The sequence below is a fragment of the Pteropus vampyrus genome, unplaced genomic scaffold, assembly GCF_000151845.1.
Source record: "Pteropus vampyrus isolate Shadow unplaced genomic scaffold, Pvam_2.0 Scaffold37, whole genome shotgun sequence".
In the NCBI taxonomy this organism is placed as follows: Eukaryota; Metazoa; Chordata; class Mammalia; order Chiroptera; family Pteropodidae; genus Pteropus; species Pteropus vampyrus.
The window spans coordinates 6943655-6958472 of record NW_011888818.1 but is presented as its reverse complement, the minus strand read 5'-3'; the positions used below and the strand labels follow the sequence as shown (position 1 = coordinate 6958472).

General features: G+C 48.1%; 1 protein-coding gene across 9 annotated transcripts; it reads right to left on the bottom strand.

Moving 5' to 3' along the window:
- Positions 1 to 45: 45 nt before the first annotated feature.
- BOLA3 (bolA family member 3) lies at positions 46 to 14812 on the bottom strand. Of its 9 annotated transcripts, XR_002779832.1 has the most exons (6): positions 14734 to 14812; positions 12467 to 12590; positions 10612 to 10715; positions 2846 to 3001; positions 2563 to 2663; positions 46 to 735 (listed from the first exon to the last, which is right to left on the bottom strand). XR_002779832.1 is itself a non-coding variant. In XM_023529472.1 (5 exons), exons 1-5 carry the CDS (start codon positions 14785 to 14787, stop codon positions 657 to 659), a joined length of 462 nt encoding a protein of 153 aa, XP_023385240.1. In that variant the 5' UTR covers positions 14788 to 14812; the 3' UTR covers positions 46 to 656. The 9 variants fall into 9 exon arrangements, 5 of the variants coding, with proteins under 5 accessions (XP_023385240.1, XP_023385241.1, XP_023385242.1 ...); XR_002779830.1 differs by lacking the exon at positions 2846 to 3001 and having other exon boundaries at positions 2415 to 2663; XM_023529472.1 differs by lacking the exon at positions 2846 to 3001.
- Between the last annotated feature and the right edge of the window lie 6 nt (positions 14813 to 14818).

Here is a 14818-nt window from a genome sequence, read left to right as displayed (position 1 = left end):
TGAGACAATTATAGACACTTGGGGTGTGAATAAATTGTGTTTGAATAAAGGTCAACATGATTATTTCTTTTTATTCTTATTTTTAAAGAATACATCTAGCATCTTTTAGTTGTACTCTTTTATCTGCCTCTCCATAAACACAGCTTTCTCAAAAAAATTAAAGTGCATAAATATTCTTTTAAATTCACAGTGTCAGAGGATCTTACAACCTATGAGATCAATATTTTGAAATGAGGTACCTAACGATAGACCTAACCCTACCAGCATTATTAGAGCAAATACAAATATAAAAGGTGCCAAAAGTTGGGCGCCTTCGGCCAGGAGCTGAGACACCCTCCAGCGGGCTCCAGGGGAGAGATGGGCGCGGTATGGCGTGGCATCTTTAGGATGCACCTAAGAAAGCCAGCTCTGCTGATTCAAGCCAGGGGGGTGGGATTTTTTTGCCGAAGTTTCTTAGTCGTCTCGAGGAAGAGCATGGAGGTGCGGGAACCCAGACTTGCTCTGCTTCCAGGTGCTCCTGGGTAGACGATCGCGGCGGGTGTCGGCTTGGCTCCTTTACCCTCGGATCCCGCAGGCCGGATCCCGCCCAGGTGAGGTCAGGGACCTGCGCCGGCTTCAGGTAGCACTGGCCCTCTTCCGCCTTTTACCCTATGGGATTAGGGGCGTTGGGGCAGCTCCTCCAGACGGGTGGTGGGTGGAGGTGAACTGGCGAACTGACGCGTGTGCAGCAGCTCCCTGGTGGGACAAGGGGGTGAGTCGGGCAGGCCTCACAGGGTTTGGAGGCAGGGTGGAGGGACAGGGGTAGGAGAGCCTAACACATGCGGCTCTAAGGAGTCCCGGTGGTTCACATCGACTGTGACTTTAATTTGACTACCCGGTCCCTGTATGCCCACTCTCTGGCGCCCGTCATTAGCCCACCTCTTAGACTTGGAAGGGGTATTTTAAAAATCCTAGGTAGTTCTCATTTACAGCCAGATTGAGAATCACTACCTTCTTTATATAGTGTCCACGTCCTCTCAACTCGGGCTTGCCAATACCCCTCATGACATCTCCCACGTGGTCTTTTTCAACTTTCACTTCTCCTCACCTATCAATTCTCTCCATATTTCTCGATTTGAATACCCAGATTTGTTTGCCTTGAGCTTTCCACCAGCCATTAGTAGTCTGTGCCTGGCTGTCCCTGGGTCATTTACTCATCCTTTCCGGTTCGGATTCCCAAGAAGGGGAATTGGATCTATTGAATCCTTGCCATTGCGAGTGTCTGGGTGGGGCTTTGCAGCCCCAGGTCCCCTCCCACGTTGCAGGCCAGCCTGCTCCATGACTGCTAGTGGGTGCTCTAGTCAGAGGTCAGCGGCACCCTGCAGAAACCCATGGAACAAAACGGGCCTGCGGGAGGGCTGTGGACAGAGCAGTTCCCCATAGATTAACTCGCCTAGTCAGCGAGCACCTACCTCAGGACTCTGAATTTTCCACTGGAAAACCATACACTGTTTTTAAAAGGACAGACACTGAACTCAGAAAACCTATCATCTTTCATCACAATTCAGCAGTTTCCACAAGTAGCACTTCATCAAAAAGCTAGGAGTTGGCTGTATCCGATGCAATATTATATACTCTGGCCTCTAACAATTTCTTCTCTTTTAATCAACTAAAATGAAACCTTGTGATTCCTCTCCCAACTTTCCTTTTAATTTGGGGGTGGGGGGAGAACTATTGTGTGTGTGTTGGGGGTGGGGGAGCTGCTTTTTAAAGATCTTATTGCCAGATTTGGGCACAGACATGCAGAAGTGGTAGAAGTGACACATTTCATTGAGCCTGGTCTCCTGGGGTGGGGTGGGATGAAGCAGAGGGAAGAGTCCTGGACTCCTAGGAGACCTGCCAGGCCACGGTCACCTTTGTCTCTAGTTGAGAACACCTGTTGCTTTGTTCCAGCCTCTTCTTTGGAGAACCCCTACTTCTTTTGACAACTGTCCCTCCTCCCTCCAACCCAAACCAGAATCCAGAAAGGCTACAGTGCACATGGACTCCTGGACTCCAGCTGTTTCGTCCAGGGTGGTTCCTAATTCAAGAGGAGCTTTGAACTGCTCTTCTTGTGGCATGGACATTAAAATATGAAAATTAAGAGCTACTGGCATTATAATCACTGCTATATGGTGGAAGCTAATCCAGAGTAAGGGATAATAATGTTGATCTTCAGAGAGAAGCAGGCAGGAGATGCAGAGGCCTGGTGACACTGGTGTTCCTGACATTTAGCTGTACCCCTGTCCTTTCTGAAGTCTGGCTCTTTGACCCTTACTTCAATATATGAAATGTCCCAGAGTCCTCCCAGTAATGCACAAGTATATCAGTTATCTATCACTGCATAAAAATCTACCTCAAAACTTAGTGGCTTCAAACAATAAACATTATCTCACGGTTTCTGTTGGTCGGGAATTGGGGAGTGGCTTAGCTGGGAGGTTCTGGCTTAGGTTGCTGTCAAGATGTCAGCTGGGACTACAGTTTTCTGAAGGCTTGACTGTGACTGAGACTTGGAAGGATCCATTCCCAAGATAGCCAACCTACACGGCTCTTGTCTTGGCAGAAGCCTCAGTTCCCTTCTGGCTGTTGGTAAGAGGCCTCAGTTCCTTATATGGATCTCTCCACAGGCTGCTTGAGCGAGCGATCTAAAAGAGAGAGCAACGAGGAAGCCACAATGTCTTTTATGACCTCATTTCTGAAGCTGCACATTTTTTCTGTTCTTTAGATCACTGAGTCCAGCCCACCCTCAAGAGAGGACAATTAGGCTCCACACAAGTAATCACAATGCACCTAATTCTCTGGTCTCTCTGTTGTCGCTGACCAGTACCTTTTTCTGGGCTCTGGGGCTTGTCTTATGCGACTCTTCACTACACCATCTAAGAGCTGTGCTCTGGGGCGTCTTCTCAGCTCTGATACAGATGAGTGACTCTATTCAAAGTAAAAGGCAGTTCAGCCCTGGCAGGACACCAATCTCTTCTGCCTACTGTGGAGATACAGACTATTTTTAAAATAAACAAAAAAATGGGTATGCAGTATATGAACAGAATATTTAAAATTTGTACTGCTCCAAAATTCTAGAGCCCAAGGTTGTTTTACCTACATATTCTTATTTCTTGGGGAGGCATGGGAGGGACCTTCGGAACTGACGGTGAACACCGATTTCCCTGGTGGTCGGTTCCATAAAAGATAGAGAAGTTTGAGAAAGGAGTGGATGACCAGCCTGCCATCGCCACAGTGACTGAGGTGCTGAGCACTGAGAACAGCAGTAAATGTGGTGGGAGGGCAGGAGTAACACTGCTAGTGAAGCCATCAGGGCTCTCGGATGCAAGCAAAGGACACTGACCAGGCTGATGTGAGAAAAGAATTCAGGGAAAGGATATGGGGCAATCACAGAACTTCTGGAAACACTGGCCTACCAACTTCTGAAAATAGGCAGGAACTGGAAAGCTCTGTGGCCAGAGCAAATCACACTGTGCCCACCACCATGATTTGAGACAGCAGCCTGCAACACCGACTCTGCTGCTCCCACCACCTAGAACACTGGTATGCAGTATATGAACAGAATATTTAAAATTTGTACTGCTCCAAAATTCTAGAGCCCAAGGTTGTTTTACCTACATATTCTTATTTCTTGGGGAGGCATGGGAGGGACCTTCGGAACTGACGGTGAACACCGATTTCCCTGGTGGTCGGTTCCATAAAAGATAGAGAAGTTTGAGAAAGGAGTGGATGACCAGCCTGCCATCGCCACAGTGACTGAGGTGCTGAGCACTGAGAACAGCAGTGAATGTGGTGGGAGGGCAGGAGTGACACTGCTAGTGAAGCCATCAGGGCTCTCGGATGCAAGCAAAGGACACTGACCAGGCTGATGTGAGAAAAGAATTCAGGGAAAGGATATGGGGCAATCACAGAACTTCTGGAAACACTGGCCTACCAACTTCTGAAAATAGGCAGGAACTGGAAAGCTCTGTGGCCAGAGCAAATCACACTGTGCCCACCACCATGATTTGAGACAGCAGCCTGCAACACCGACTCTGCTGCTCCCACCACCTAGAACACTGGTATGCAGTATATGAACAGAATATTTAAAATTTGTACTGCTCCAAAATTCTAGAGCCCAAGGTTGTTTTACCTACATATTCTTATTTCTTGGGGAGGCATGGGAGGGACCTTCGGAACTGACGGTGAACACCGATTTCCCTGGTGGTCGGTTCCATAAAAGATAGAGAAGTTTGAGAAAGGGCTGCCAGAATCAATGCACCACTGCCCCTCCTTCCTAGCATCACTTGTTCCTAATTCAAAGTCCAGGGCAGATCTATCTGAATGGCTGAGTCTAGATTATCTGCCTGTGCCTAATTTGCAAAGGAACTAGGAAAGCAAGCCTTTCAGCTTCTCTTGTGGGAGGTGGGCTCCACTTCCCACCAAAATGCAAAAGGTGAGGGTTCTTCAAACAAAGGAAAAAGATCCTGATCCAGGGTGCCCCAAATCCTCAGAGTCCACTCCAGGGAGTAAGGATATGAGGGTCCAAGATCATTCTCGTAAGAAGTTTGGAGGGGAAGGAAAAGAGAGTGGTAAACTATGAGAACAGCAAAACCAAAGGATCTTTTCTTTTTCTTTTTGGTAAGATTAAGGGACCTGAGCAGTTTCACAGAGGACAAGAAAGTCTCTTGGCAAGACAAAATTAGCTGGCACTCCATTCTGCCTCTACAGCAGCAGGACAGAACTGTATAAAGATGAAACCACTTTGGACAAAAGGACATTGCTTCTGAAATAAAGGAGTTAGAAGCATTACTAATGACTTCAAAAGCCTCGGTTGTCCGTTGCCTTTAATTAACGTCTAAATAGATAACATATTCTTCTATAATTATAATACGGAAATGTCTATGAACAAAATAGATAAATTTTTTTGGCAAATGCCTAGGAAAGAATGGTCAAGTTCATCCAAGGTTTTAAGCAGCAGCATCTACACAGCCAGGGCGTGGTCAGTGTTTGGGGATCGAGGTAAATATCCGCAATCCATGCATTCCTTTGATTTCTTCTTTTAGTGCCTAAATAGGTAAAAGAGTATCATCATTTCCTTTGCATTTGACATTGATTACAGTCACTCTGAGAGTATTTTTACATAGCTCCATGTCTGTAGGAGATTTTTGCACACACTTCCTTTAAGCAGTTTTTCCTTTTTTGGAAAACAATTTTTTTGAGTCAGAATCTAACCAGGCTCAAAAATCAAAAAGGTATAAAAAGGCATATAGTGAAGTCTCCCTCCCACACCCGTCCTCCGTCCCACAGTTCCCACCTCCATTCTCAGATAGAGAACTTTTGTTAATTTCTTGTGTGTTTTTGCAAAGGTTTAAAAATGCATTCAAGCTAATATGAATATATATTCCACCCCACATTACCTTTTTAAAACAAAAATGGTAGCACTTCAAACACAGTATCTATGCTGCTTTTCCTGCTAACCATCAGAGATCTTTCCATATCAGGCGTGAAGAGCACCCTCCTTCGTGTTTGCATCAGCATATGTTCTGTTATATGGAGCTATCATAACTTTTCAGCCAGTCCCCTAATGATGAACTTTTAGGCTGTTTCTTGTGTTTTGCTATTTTGGACAATGAATGGCTGTTCTTTAAAACCATGCTAATTAGCACAAATATTCCCTTTTTACTTTTGATCAAGAAATAGAGTTATAAAGTAATTATGAGACTTGTTTAAGGTTACAGATGGTATCAGGGCACAAATCTGAACAAGCCACCACAATCAAATAGATATTTATTATTTCTCTACAGTGCCAGGAGAGAAGCTACAAGACTTGAGGGAGGTGTGGACCACTGGAATTTATAATCAGTACAGAGGAAGAGTCAAAGTCCTTTATATTAGGTCCAAATCTGATCATCACAGCGGGGTGCACATTTTTTTTCCAGTCTGTCCAGCAATCTTCCTTCTCCTGAGGAACAATTCCTTACCACTTTGTGTACTGCTAGTGGGCCTACCAACTGGTCTAGTATTGATGTAGCTGTGTGCCCCTGGCCCAGCCTGATTGGTTCAGATGTGGCACATGACCCAAACTGGGCCAATCAGAATCTCCCTGGGATTTTTTTGGTATAGCGCCTTTTCTCCTGGGTCACTATATTGGAATAATGTTAGTTGGAAGCAGCTGGGGGCCATGTTCCCCACCAAGAAGAGAAAGCCCATCTCTAGTAGGAGAAAGTAAAGCCAACACACAGAAGCTGAAAGTTCAGAGAGAGAAGATATGAACGAGAGTAAGCAGATGAACATAAGACCCTGCACCTAGATATGTCAGAAGCCAGATAATTTCATGACATGGGCCACTCATTACCTTTGTTTGTTTATGCTAGTTTTAACTTGCTCCCTGTCACATATAGCAAAAAGAATTCTAAAACATGTGGTCAGGTTTATCAAGGCAGGAGCCCTAGAGATAATCTATCCTATCCCTTTCTTTAATAAAAAAAAAAAAAAGTATTTATCCCATGTCCAAAATCAGCAGATGAGTAGCAGACAGAACTTGAACCTGGTATCTTGATGTCTTGGCCACCCATTTCCCTGGGGTTCCTGTCCAGCCCTGATGCTGGGACCTGCTGTTGAGTTAGGAGCTGGTGAATTGTCCCACCACCTCCATGTTCACATACAAGCCCCCTCAACTCTGCAGACAAGCAGAAGTGCCCCCTGAAAGAGCCTCACGTCATCTCAGGGGGAAGGAGACACAGCCCCCTAGGCCACATGCTCTCTGCTTTCTGCAGGCACGAAACGTTCCCTAGAGGCTGTCCCTATATCTGTGCCAAGGCCACAATCCCTAAAGCCTTCATGGCTAGCTAGGCAAGGGTGCAGTCACACCTTCAGACAAAAGGTGCTGACCACTCATGCCTTGAGCGGTGCCTTCCCTCTGCTCTCTTGCAGCCTTCTGAGGGCTCCCCAACATAGGTCACAGTATCTGACAGCTACAGAGGGCCTTAAAGATCACCGGAGTCAGTTTACAGTTAAGGAAACTGAGGCCCTGGTGGGGAAGTGACTTAGCCAAAGTCCCCCAGTTTATAGGATATAGTCTGGGTAAACATTTTCAGCACCTGCTATGTCCGCAGCATTATGCTGGGTGCTAGGGGCACAGATGTAAAAGGCATGGAGAAATTATGAGAAAGATCAGGGAAGTAACACTAGTTTACAAGAAATGGACTCGGCACAGTGATGGGTGCTGCCAGACCCCAAGTCAGCTCAAGACTACCTTGTGTGTCCTAGGAAGGAGTGCCCGCTACTGCACTGGCCATTCATGGAGGAGGCAGCCCTGGAGCTGGACAGCTGGGAGTGGAATGGGCAGAGAAGGACAGGGCATCGGGCCCAGGAGCGCAAGGAGAAGGAAGGCTGGAGATGCACCACGATTCACAGGGAAAAGCCTGGCCTCGATCGGGGGCGTGAGGGGGAAGACCAAAGCAGACCACACAGGGGATCGGAAATCCCAGGCTGGGAGGTGGGAATGGACTCTGTGGGCAACCAGGTTGCACACTGAAGGGCTCTGAGCTGGGGAGACACAGGCAGAGGCACCCTTAGAGGAGGGTGATGGATACCAGGCAGGGAAGAGGAGAGAGGGCAACTGCTGTTTACCCTTCCACATGCCAGCATGAGGCTGGGCACGTGGTCAATACCTCATGTGATCCTTGCCAAAGAGGAAACTGAGGCTCAGATCCCACTATGAAGCTGAGCCAAGAAGGACCTAGCTCTGTTCAACACAAAAGGGAAGGTGGTGCTCACTCTCCTCTCAATGGCTGCTCCCCAGGCCGGGAATAGGATGGATGGGGAAGGAACACTCGTCATCCTGGCATCCCTGAGGCCTGGCCCAAAGCAAATGCCAGTGATTGTTTCAGAAGAGAAGGCTGATAAACCATGGGAGCTGGGAGAGGCTGGGCCACCAGTTGGCAGGGTACCCAAGGAACAGTGAGTTTGCTCCTGAGGGTGGAGATCATGGTGACAGAGGCATCTGGTCCCCAGGGAATCAAGTGGGGACTATATGAAGAGAAGCAGATTCCAGCTTTAGATAAGCCAGGTAGCCTTTTCTGGGCCTTTTGGGCCTGAGAGTTTCAATTTTACTAGGGTGAACTAGGCAAGATCAATGAGGAAAGCTTCACCCTGGCCCACGACCACCACGTCCCCCACCTGACAGCCTGGGTATCCAGTGCATCTGGATGGAGCACCTCCCGCCTCTCACCTGCTCCCTAAGAATCCACTTACTTGGCACCTGGGGAACAGAACCCAGTCTGCTTTCTCCTCCACTCTACTTCTAATTGGCCTCCTCCTATGTGGAGTGCCTGTCAGATCCTGATTCCCAGCACCTCTAAAAGATGGGCCACTAATTCCAGGTCCCAGCTCAGGTGCCTAGAGGTCAACAGACCTGCTCTTAAAGACGTTTCATTTCGCTCCTCCCACAGCCAACATCCACAGATGGAATCCTCTGAAAATGCCCATGAGCACATCAGTACATTGAGACACATGCATTAGAGCCCTAACAGCTTGCTGTAGCTGACGAGGGCCTCTGCTCAAGCTGAAGGTCAGGCTCAGAACACACTTCTTCCCCTGCCAACCCCGCTCCGGCAGCTGTGGGTGCCTGGCCAAGGGACCGCATGACCTGCTCTATGACGAGCAGTGCTCAGGTGGGCAAAGGGGCCACTATGGTATCCCAGGTTAAAAATACATCAATACTAGGAGGGGAATTCTCTGAAACAGAACACCTTTCAGGTACTGAATGTGTAATTTCTCTGTAAGCCAATAACCAAACTGAGGCTAGCTCTCTTTACTGGCTGCAAACTCAACAAATATTGATTGAGCTCCTTCATGTGCCAGATCCTTTGTTAGTTGTGGTTCACTAACAATACAGACCTAGACCCAGGCCCAGCATGCACAGAGTCAGCTTTCTAGAGCAACGACACCCACTGAGCTGCATTCTCCAGCTAGGATAGAGCTGGGGGAAGTACACATTCTATAGGGGCCCAGAGGAAATCCTGAACATTGCCCCAAACCTAAGGAATTGTTGTCATCCCTCCACCCAGTGTTGTAAATGACAATGACAATGGTGACAGATGACATTTATTAAAGGCTAACTATGTCAAGCACGCCTCTTAGTGCTCTATGTATACTTAATCACTGATCTTCAAAATAGCCCTTTGAGTCAACTACTGTTACTCAAAGGAAACTGAGTTACAGATTAGGAAACTGAAGCACAGGGAGGTTGAATAACTTGATCAAGGTCACGCAGCTAGAAAGTAGCAGAGCCTACATTTGAAATGTGCACAGTCTGACTCCTGAACCTGCATCCTTAACCGCTTCTAACTGTGGCTTCGGGGCAGGGGATACACTCAAATTAACAGGCCCCCTGGGAGTCTAGTTGCACAAGGTGGCCTGAATAGTTTTGGGAACAAAACCCAAAGTCCCATCATTTGGGGATGATCTGGGCCAGTCATATCTTTTCTGTTTTGTCTTCGACCTTGACTCCAATCCCTGAGATCATGTGGGACTAGAAGCTGTTGTACCTCAGGCTGCCCGGGCAGACCTCTGACACACCTTTGGGCCGTAAGTGCCCACATGCAAGTGAAGGGCTGGGTTTCAAGAGGATCCGAAGCTGGATCCAGAAGGGAACCAGCCCACACAGGGCTGACAGGGCCCAGGGACACAAGGTAGGGACATAAGTATCCAGGACACAAGGCAGAAAACACTGGAGTCAGAGGGTTGGGGGCATTCATCCCCACCAGGCAGGTAGGGAGGCAGAATCTGAGCTGGGCAGAGGAGGGAGGAAGGGAACCCTGCAGTCAGTCCGATCTGGACAAAGGTCCAGGTGCACACAGACCAATACACAGGGGCCGAGAGAGGGAAGGTGCTGAGATGGGTGGGGAAGGCCTGGAATAGTGACCTGACACACCTGAACTCGATGAATGAGGTCACAGAGAGACTCTCATGACCAAAGCTGTGCTTAAAAAAATTAAATTAGGTCACAATGTGTAAGACCTTCTAGAATGATGTCAAACACACCTGCTGAGGGGGGCGAGTTTATACACACAGGCCCAGGGGTCAAGGCTGGTATTAATTCCAAGTAAAATAAGCATAGATAATGAATAAACTTGGCCTTGTCTGGTTAACTCTAATGTTTCAGACCCCTATTGTCTGCCACTAAGTCTGGGGCAGTGGGAATAATTCTCGACCCTGCCATGCCTCAATTTACCCATCTGTAAAGTAGTCCTAAAGAGAGGCTCAAAAATCTTCACATCTACGAAAATGTATATCCTTTAGTATTCCTACATTTACAAATACTATTCGATATGTGACAATAATAGTAAACTTTGGCAACATTTTATAAAAAAATGCAATATAACTTTTGGGTGGCTTGTTCTCAATTTTGAATAAAATTCCTATTTGCCTGCAATCGGATTCCAGATAGTTTCAGATTATATTTTTCTCAGGTCTTAAGTCCTGTCCACATGACTGCGGTATTACATTCTTCTTTCCTAGGATTGCCAAGAAATTATCACCCCCACCCGGCAGGCCCTTTCAGATGCTGGAGACTGGTAGCCAAGGAGCACTGCTGCCTCTACTGACCTGATTTACCATCTGGTGCTGCTGGACAGTCCTCTTCTCCTTAAATTCTTCTGACTCAATTTGGATTTCATACATCGCCCCACAGCCTCCTGAAATAAATGTGACTTGAAAGCGTTTCAATTATTAAGTTATGGCAGCCACGCTCTCATATGTCCTTGAAGTGCCACACAATCTCAAGAAGGTCTGAATATTATTACTCAGCAGAAAATTGCTAAGACTGTTAGAAAAAGATCATGGCTTATAATCTGACCACATATCCCTCTTGGCAGGCTGCCTTGATCCAAAATGTGCTCCTCCTTTCACAAGGCAGTGGCTCCACCCAGAATTATTACTTGTGGGTAGGAAAGATAAGGCACAAAGCATGGAAAACCTGGGAAATATAGGTTTTCATAGTATTTCCTTTCAATGCCATGGAAGCGGGTGGGAGGGGCTGAATTTCACTGTTCCACCTTCAAAAAATACCGGCAATCTTTTTTTTAAGTGCAAAACTACACTAATATTTGGCTTGAAAACTGTGTAATACTATCCAAAAGAAAAGAAAGAAACAAGGAAGTGCAAGAGAGACAGGGACATGGCATTACAATAAAAACTGTAGACAGGTTCTCTCCAGCACCTCTTGCTCTATAAGTGACACTGAGTGTTCCATCTTGGGCTTCTACAGGGAGGGAATAGCTTCCTGGTGAAGCTCTCAAGGCAGAGCTTGTGGTGGACTCATCTACCCACTGACCAAGCGTTGCCTCCACAGGGCAGGAGAGCTAGTGACGACTGATTAGAAAACATGCTGCTGTAGCACAAAACAATGTGGGCAAGAAAATGTCCCTGAGCTGTTAACACCAGGCAATTGTATGAGAAGTGTTTTATTATGTTTCTCTTATGAGCTCTAGGAGTCTAACTTTTGATTAAACCAAGGATCCAGGGATCAGTTCCCTTTCTGCACTCAGTCCAGGGGTGGGCAGAGTCAGACAAGAGGTCAGGTTCCATCTCTGCCCTACCTGGGCCTGGGGCAGGTATAGGACTGGGGACATCAAGGCCTTAGCATTGTCCTGAGACCCTGCAGAGTTTTCATCCCACCTACTGTTCCAAAAGATCTTTAGATTGATTAATTTCCTCTACTTTCCAGAATAAAAACTACTTTCTAAACCTTCACCCAATCCTTGTAAATGGTTATGTCCTCAGAGAAGCCAGTGAGCCATCGCGACAATGTAGAGTGGCAAAGACGGTGTCCGGGTGTGGGGAGTCAGGTGGATGCCCACAGCCAAGCCGCTCCCTGGGTGTGTCGGGATAAAGGCCCTATCTTCTCCATCCTGTGGGTGCAGAAGGTGATTGCCTAGCCTGCTCCTAACACAAAGCCAGCCTGAGCTTCTGCAGTGCAAGTGGCCATCTGAAAAAGCAGGGCTCAGCTGGGGCAGAAAACTGGCCTCAGGCCAAAGTCTGCCCTGGGTCCTGGTTCTGCTGCCTCTTTCCTGTGAGGGACTGGGCAGATTCTTCGGCCTGCCTGGGCTCAGGTTCTCGTGGAGAAAGTGAAGCAGTTACTTTCCTTAAAAGGATAAACTCCTCCTTGGGCCCATTCCAGCTCTGACATTCGAAGATATCAGAAGAAAGTAGGGAAATTTTTGGAAAGCCTATCTTGTAGTCACACTGAAGGCTGCAGACCAGAGCCCAGGGTGACTGAGAGAGACCTCGTCCCCACACAGTTTCCCTTGATGTTTCTGTATCCCCAATTCTACATCTGCCCCAAAGCCACACATATTGAGAAGCCGTGATGGCAAGTTCCCTCTGCCAAGCCCCCTGCCCTCTGGCACTCGAGGGCAAAATCCTACCAGACTCTGTAGGAAAGAAGAGAGAAAAATCTTACCTGAAATGTCAGTGACTTTGATAGCTGTAGCTTGAGGAAAGTTTTCTTTGAGAATTTGGGTCACTTTGAGCTCCCCCTCAGTCTGTGAAGCAAACATCCGCTGGACACAGTGGAGAAGAGGAAGCTGCCACAGAACAGAGGAGTCACGGCTGAGCAAGATGAAGCTGCCCTCAGGCCTGCTGGGCCACTGTGCAGGCCCCACCTGCCATTCTGCAAGGCAGGGCCAGCATAGCCAAGGGCTAAGTCAGAGGGGCTGCATGGTGTCACATGTCTAATTAAGTTCTCCAGGATATAGAAAAAACTTTCTTGGGGTGGGAGTGGAGGGACTGTAAATAACTCACTTTCACTCGAGACAAGGTCCCAAATCTAATTCAATAGATGTTTAACTTGCCATGATAATGCCGTGAGAGAGATATTATCATGATGGCAATTTCATAGGGAGGAAGCTCAGACACTAAGTAATATGCCCGAAGCTGGCTGTTAGTAAAATGCAGAGCTGGGAGAAACTGGACAGCCTGCCTCAGATATGCTCTGCTGGGCCAGTGTGCTACTGACCACACATTGGTGGGCCAAATGTCACCACCGTTTAGGCCTGACTAACATTCCAGTCTCTCCAGTGGGATATGACCTTGTGACCTACTGCTCAATAAGCCAGCTACCCTTTGCAACATGTACTAATTCCCACTGGAGAGAAGCAGAATTCGATTAAATGACCTGAAGAAGGAATATTTTTAGATTATTTACACTGGCAACCACTCTCTCCCAGCCCCCGATGGCTAACACAGGGAGTCAGCGCTTCTAAGGGGAACATGTCTCAACCTTTAGGGGTGAAGGGGCATAAAACTAGGTCAGCAGCCTCTTGGCTGGGTTGATGTTGAAAAGGGCGACTGAGAACAGAGCATGGCAGGCCTTGAATGTCAGGCTGAAGATTTTGGACTTGGTTAGACAGTCCTCTTGAAGCTAGTCAGGAAAGATGCCCAGATAAGAGGCATTACAAAGGGAGTAGTACCAGGTTGGTCCCTGACTGGAGGAGGATGGCAGGTGGGCGAACACCAGCGCTGTTCATCAACTGCTGGTACTGAAATTACCTCCCCTTCACCCTTCTGTCAAGCCTTTTCTGACCACCCAGAGCAGAGTCCTGTGTTATAGAACCTTGGAGCACCCTCTTTAAAATGGCCTGAGCACTGGCTCTTTCACCATGTGGTCTCAAAGGCCGAGACTGAATTTGCCCTGTAACTGCAGCCTTCCAGAGCTGAGCCCAGGGCAGGCCCTCAGGGGGACTGGGGTGATGGATGCATGGATGCATGGATGGATAGATGGATGGATGAATGGATGAATGAATGAGCAGGGGAAGAACCACACAATTCAGGACATGCATACTGGGCACCCATAAAGAAGTCTGGCAGGCAGTTGAAATTCAGGTCAGGAGAAAGCTCTGGACTTAGATAGTCTGAGTGCTGTGTGGAAGGAGAGAATTGATGTTGTGGACCTGGATAAGACTGGAGGGTGGGGTGGGGTGGAGCCTCTTCTTTGGATAGCGCCTTGGGGGCAAAGGCGGAGGGTGACCAGGTGGCAGGCAGAAATATAATCACTAAGGACTGAGAGTAGTTAGCACTGCAGATTCCTCAGGAGAATCCTTTCCTTCTTAGCAAATCAGCGGCCTTTAAACCGGCAATCTACTGACAAAATCCCCAGATGCCTCCAGTCCACGCCGACACCAGTAGAACTGCTAGGGGGGAGGCAGGTCCAAGTCCAGCTGAGGAGAAGGAAGAATGTGAGAGGAAAGAAAGCGAAATGGATGAGGTGAAGAAAGGATGAATCAGAAAGGGCTAGAGAAAATTAGGAGAGCGCGTGGTGAGTGCCCTCTGCTGGGCTTCTACTCCGGGTGTGTGGGGTATGGGGAGAGTCAAGGTCAACAAAGCAGACGACCCCAAAGCCCAGACCCGGCCACAGTTTCTGGCAGCCACGCCGTGACTCTGGGTTAAGACTCCTAGGTCTTCAGCTCGCTAGATCAACATTGCTTTTCCATACCCGCTGTATTATAGCTCTTTAAGTATCTGTGGCCCTCGCCCTGACCTCCATCTGGCTCGGGAGATTCCCCCATCTCGCCGGCGCCTGACACTTCGAACGCCGATTGCCCGGGCCCACTGAATGAACAAATCAACAACTGAATGAATGAATGGAAGAAAGGAAGGGAAGTCCCCTGACCTGCGGCCCTTCCGCAGCTCCCGCCCCGGGAAGAGCGCCCGGCCCCTGCCCGAGCTCACCCCGCGGATCCCGCGGAGCAGAGACGCTGCCGCGGCCGGGATCCACGCCGCCATGCCCGGCCGACGCGACCCGCTGCCCGAGGTC

Bases quoted from the DNA above. Each gene is read 5' to 3' on its own strand.
- BOLA3 (XM_023529472.1), bottom strand. From the start codon at position 14,787: ATGGCGGCGTGGATCCCGGCCGCGGCAGCGTCTCTGCTCCGCGGGATC. The intron at 2,664-10,611 runs GTCAGTAGAGGC...TCTCTCTTTTAG, and splicing joins AGCACCAGATGGTAAATCAG to ATCGCTCGCTCAAGCAGCCT. The intron at 736-2,562 runs GTAGGTTGGCTA...TTGTCCCACCAG, and splicing joins TCTGCCAAGACAAGAGCCGT to GGAGCTGCTGCACACGCGTC.